The sequence below is a fragment of the Populus euphratica genome, unplaced genomic scaffold (genome assembly GCF_000495115.2).
Source record: "Populus euphratica unplaced genomic scaffold, PopEup_1.0 scaffold231.1, whole genome shotgun sequence".
Lineage (NCBI taxonomy): Eukaryota > Viridiplantae > Streptophyta > Magnoliopsida > Malpighiales > Salicaceae > Populus > Populus euphratica.
The window spans coordinates 173,041-179,040 of record NW_011500112.1 but is presented as its reverse complement, the minus strand read 5'-3'; the positions used below and the strand labels follow the sequence as shown (position 1 = coordinate 179,040).

General features: G+C 32.1%; 1 protein-coding gene across 1 annotated transcript in view; it reads left to right on the top strand.

Moving 5' to 3' along the window:
• The window catches only part of LOC105109803 (Peptidase C13 family), a 6,559-nt gene extending 4,647 nt beyond the window's left edge, over positions 1–1,912 (top strand). Inside the window, exons 8-10 of the mRNA XM_011004622.1 lie at positions 348–429; positions 1,081–1,272; positions 1,394–1,912. Of these exons, the coding sequence (XP_011002924.1) occupies positions 348–429; positions 1,081–1,272; positions 1,394–1,534 (415 nt within the window). The 3' untranslated portion in view covers positions 1,535–1,912. The remainder of the gene's footprint in view (positions 1–347; positions 430–1,080; positions 1,273–1,393) is intronic.
• The last annotated feature ends 4,088 nt before the right edge of the window (positions 1,913–6,000 follow it).

The following is a 6,000-nucleotide window of genomic DNA, read 5'->3' as shown; positions in this document are numbered from 1 at the left end:
CCCTCATAACTAGTACCAGCTGGATCTCATGGGCTTGTCCATGCATGTTTTATTCACCATCAGTTTTGGCAATTCTTAATTCATAAGTCATAACTGGTCAAAGCATAACTGAACTGGTCCGTGTTATTAGATGTAATCATAAAATGGATTATTTAATTCAATTGTAAAGGGAAAAGAGCCTAAAGCGGCCAAAATTTCTCTTGATCTTTTGTATTAGGGTGGGACTAGTTTTGAACTGTTTTATTTCATTAGTGCATATGGTTGCATAGAGTGCTTGTATAAATATGTAACATCCCAATCAATATCTAATTTGGCCATGAACTGTGACTTTTTTGGTTCTTTTGCAGTCTTTTTACTTCATATGATCCAAATACATTGATGTCAACTGCATATTACCGAACAGATTTATACCGACGACATTTGGATGAGGTACTGAAGTTCTAGATGTCAATTTTTTCTTATTTTGTCTTTCAGATGTTTTGTTAACTTGCTTGTGCCAGTGCTAGTAATCGCTTTTCGCCATCATCCTTCAATAGGTGGTAGTAACTGGCTTTCCATGAATATAGTTGTTTAGCCTATGCTTTTCTACTATTGCATATTTGTGTTGCACTTTTGGATGTTCTATATCTTTCCATTTAGTATTTGGTATTTCCCAAAGATTCAAGTGTGCATTTTATTTTCAATTCCAATTTTCAAGAAATTTTTTTGTCCATTTGTAATAAAAATTCCAGGGCTGTAAGCTGAATGTGGTTGTCTTCTGCATAAGCAGATACACAGCCTGCATCTTCTCCTTACCCAATCAAAGACCTTGGAATTCTGCTTTTCATGTTTCTCATGAACTCTTTATGTATTCCTATGGTAGAAGAATAAGTACATTTACAGCTTAGCCTTGTAAATTCACCTTGACTTCTGTTGTATAGCAATCCTTTCTGTGAGATTGAAGCCATTACCATTAATTTTCTTACTGAATAAAATTCCTTTTTAAGACAGAAGTGCCCTTTACTGCTTTTACCTGAATGTTATGTGCAGGCTGGGGTAAGTTCTAGCTGACTGTTTCATTCTGTCCTGTCTCTCTTATAGGTACCTGTAACGAACTTCTTTGGCTCAGTAATGGAAACAATACATACAGATTCTGCCTATAGAGCCGTCACTAGGAAAATGTCCAACAGGGCTGGAATTAATATGGCTGTTGAAAAATCAGTTCAACATGATGATAGAAGAACTTTGATAGATTCAAATGTTCAGGACCCAACTGGTCATATGAAGACAAAGGTAATTACTATTTCGTCCAGGTTATCTTGAATTATATAGTTTGTTATAGAGGCAATTTCTATTACTTACCATTTATAGATTTCCCATGTACAATTAAAAGTCTAAGGAACACATGCTGCAGGATCATAATTGCCCTTTTACACGGACAATGAACACATTTTTTGACATGGTGGAAAGAATTGAACATCCTGACTCCTTGGTGAATTACGGATTGATATTGATGCTTCCTCTTTTGATGGTTTCTGTGTGGCTATCATCGTGAACGACTGGAGTACCATGTTCTGTTGATCATCTCCATCCAGGCATTTCTTCTGCGTATCAAAATTTCTTACTTCCCCATGCTTGATCAATTATCATGTTTTTTGTTGGAATTTTGATCCCACATGTAGTGGAGCGCTCCTTTGACTTGATCGATGACTCTGCCTTTCTTTGTAACTGAATCTTTGGAAAGGGGCAACAGTTGACCTTTGTGTAGTTCGACATTGGATTAAAGAACGTTACGGGATTTTCCTAGAAATATAGGGCATTCAGTACCCTATCTGGACATCATCTTTTGACGTATTTTCAGTTTTTAGTGTGCACTTAGTCCATTGTAAAACCAAGTATATTCAGTTTTTTACCATGAACATTGTCCATGCAAGTTTGAGTTTTGGTCCTTGTTAAACTACACTAGCCTAAACACAGGTGGTTTGAGTGGTCGAGCCCTATGGCTATTGTCGTTGGCTCCAAGTCTAGGGTTCAAACTCCTGCACCTACCTTTATAACAGTCCACGGGGATCCAGGTTTTTCCTCCATGGTTGGGACTGTTTGGGTGCCTTGCCTAGCATCCGTTGGGCGATTAGGTCTAGCGGGCATTGCTGTACATGAATCAATAGGCTTTTGAGATTAGATGGGACGTCCAAATAATTACCTACCTTAATAGAGAAATTTATTAAGGGTTTATGTATTTTTGTGTTTTAAAAATATTTTTTTTGGTGTTTTTTTTATGTGTTAACTTTGACAATTTCCCCTTTCATGACAATTTTTTGACCTTAAGAATAAATATTATGTCACTATCCTTATTCATTGTATTATCATATATTATCTTATAGGGATCAAAATACCTTGGATTCAACTTTGTTTTTTTTCTAAGAACAACAGTAACTTACCTTTTTTTCTAAGAACAACAATAACTTACCTATATGGTTGTAGCTTAAGAAAAACTCAATTCCCCACTTGAAATTCACTTTTTAATATGACTTTATCAGCCATTTGCTTCATTATACTTTTAGCCATAACCAATTGTCTTGCAAGATATGATTCAGCTTCTTTTATGTCTAAATTATATCTTCCACAACAACCACAAAAATAACTTCAAAGCAAATAATTTTTGTAGCAAAAGATGGATAACCTTAAACTACATGAAAATGACTCATTTGAATGGCAGAGTGATCATTTTATTATACCACCATTGAGCTCTTGCTATCCATAGATACTACTATTTTAAGGAATGTATAGTCATGCACCTTAGGTAGGTTTCCAAGCATTAGTTAACCCTTTATGATTGACCATTAGATTAAGGGTGATATGTTATAGTTATACAAAGTTTAATTCCCAGTAACTTGAATAATTCAATCCAAAACACACTTGTAAAAACCTTATCTCTAACTGATATAATTGTGTTAGATATAATTGTAGAAGGCAACCCATGAAACTTATAGAAAATGATTCAAGAATATCTCAACAACATACTTGGTAGTGAATGGATGAGATAAGACAGTGAAATGGTTGTACTTGGTGAGTTGATCTACAATAACTAGGATAATATCCTTGCCTTTATATCTTAACAAGCTTTCAATAAGGTCTATTGTAATGTCTCTCCAAACTCCATTTGAAACTGACAATGGTTGTAATAATCCAGGATAGATAATCCTTTCTAACTTGGCTTGTTTGCATGTATCACATCCATTCACTGTTTGTTTCACCATCTTTTTTATGAAAGGCCAATATAATAAAGTATTTAACCTTATATAAGAATTCTGAATACTAACATGGCCTCTTATATGAGAATCATGAACTACACTTATCAATTTCTTCTTGAAGTCACCTGTAGCTCCAATAATAATTATATCCTTATAATTTAGTAAACCATCCACTAAGTTGTTATTAAGCTAGATGTGAATATTAACCATCTTCCTAGTTATAATTTATTGCAAATGAGGATCCTCGATGTAAGTGTCAAAAACTTTTTGATATTATGATGACACTACTACTAATATAGCATTTAAATCTTTAGGACTGTCTATATTTGTGTCTCCAACAGATGCTAGTCTTCTAGACAATATATTTACAATTTTATTTTCATTTCCTATTCTATAATGGATTTAGTACCTCAATCTCAACAATTTAATTAAACCTTTTCTTTGAATAGATGAATATATCTTTTATTCTAACAAATATTTAAGGCTCTCATAATCAATCTTGAAAATAAAGTGATCTTGTTTAAAATAGTGTGTCCACCTCTTCACAACCATTAAAGTTGTCAAATACTCATTCTTATATATAGGTAATCCAAGGTGTTTAGCACATAAAGCCTTCTTGAGGTAGGCTAATGGTCTGGCCTCTTGATTGAGTACCGCCCTTAATTCTGTCACATAAGCATTAATTTTCATTATAAAAGGTTTAGTGAAATTTGACAATGCAAGAACTCGAGCTTTATATAAGGACACTTCTAGGTCTTCAAATGCCTTTAAAGTAGTACCATTCCAACTAAAACTATATTTTTTAATAGTTCAGTTAATGATTTACTTATGATACTAAATCCTTTTATAAATTTCATATAGCAACCTGATAATCCTAGGAAACCTTTGAGTTCCTTTATTGTTTTTTGGGAGGTCAATCTCTTACTACTGCAATCTTTTTTAGAATTGTGGCTATCTTTTTAGCTGGCATGATATGTCCCAAATATTCTACTTGGGATTTACAAAAAGACCACTTAGATTTCCTAGAAAATAAATGATTATTCTTAAGTGTTTCTAAGGTATTTTTTAGGTGACTGATGTGTAGTTTCAAGCTTCAGCTATATATAATATAATATCACCAAAGAAAACCAATACAGATTTTCTAAGAAAATGTTCTAACACATAATTTATTAGGGCCTAAAATGTAGTTGGGGAATTTGTAAAGTTAAAAGGCACAACTTGAAATTTATAATGCTCATGATAAGTATGAAATGTTGTTTTCTCAATGTCACTTTCTTGTATTTGAGTCTTATGATAGTCAGTCGTCAAATCCAATTTAAAAAAGTATTATGACCTATGTAACTCATTCGTAAGGTCATCAATAAGAGGTATTGAAAATTTGTTCTTAATTGTCAGCTCATTCAATTGCATGTAATTCACACAAAATCTCTAGTTATTATCTTTCTTTTTAACTAGTAATACTGGAGAGGCAAATGAATCAGTACTAGGTTGTATCACTCTATTTTCTAGCATTTCTTTCTTTAACCTATTTTTTTCATCCTTATACACAAAAGATCTTCTATATGGTCTGATGTTGACTGGTTTAGTTCCTGGAATCAAGGGAATTTCATGATCTAAAACTCTTTCATATGGCAATTATCTAGGCTCATCAAAGACTGTTGTATATTCTTCTAATAATATCTTGACCTTTTTCATTCATTATCTTCTGCCTTATTTTTTTATTAGCATTCAATGAGAAGAATTGCACTACTAAGCCACATATGACCTCTTTAAGATTTTTTTATACCTTAAAAGTAGAGATGAATTGTAATTGAGCTTCTTCTCTATAATACACTTTAACTCAATCATCCTCCTATCATTTTCAAAAGATAACTTTATTTTAATGAAATCAAATAAGATAAATAAATAGAATCTTAATTAATTTACTTGTAACATCATTTCACACCTTTGAAGTTTTGAAATTTTTAAGTTAGCTTAGAATTTGTGTCCTTGCATCATCCAAATAAAGCATGGGCTATATACATTACACTTTATGATACTCCCATTAGCTACTATTACTGTCAATACAATAGTTTTTTTTAATTATGGTTATAATCTTTTTAATATTTGTTTATCAATAAATATATGTGTACTCTCACTACCAATCAAAGTTATAAGGTTTTTATCTTGATAATTTCCTATAATTTTAATTGTATTATGAGCATAATTATTAGCTAATGCATTTAGAGACAATCCATATTCTTTTACCTACTATTTTTCTGTCATTATTGCATTGATGTCTCATTTTCCTTCTTCTAGTTCTAAAAATTCTTTTTCTTTTTCCTCACCACTCATCATATTCATATTTTTTTATTACATTAATGCTCTAATGTAAATTTTTCTCAACATCTATAACACTAGCCTAGTCTTTTCCTTTATTCATAGATTGCTCTAATGTCACCTTGCTTGATCAAATGCATGTATTATAGTTGTGAGCCTTAATATTTTCAATGTTAGCCTGTTATCATCCTTAAGGCCACTAATAAAACTTGAAACATAATATGATTTTGGCAATAAGGAATTCAAGATGCTCATTAAGGACTTGAGCTCCTCAAATCTCTCAGCATACTCTTCCATACTTTTTTCTTATGTTAATTTGTTGAATTCCTCTACCACATCTTCTTTACTACCAAATCACATGTAAATGACCTTCACAAATTCTTTCTTATTGGTTAAATCATGGTCACTATATAAGAATCTTTCATATCGTACATTTGCCTCTCCTTCA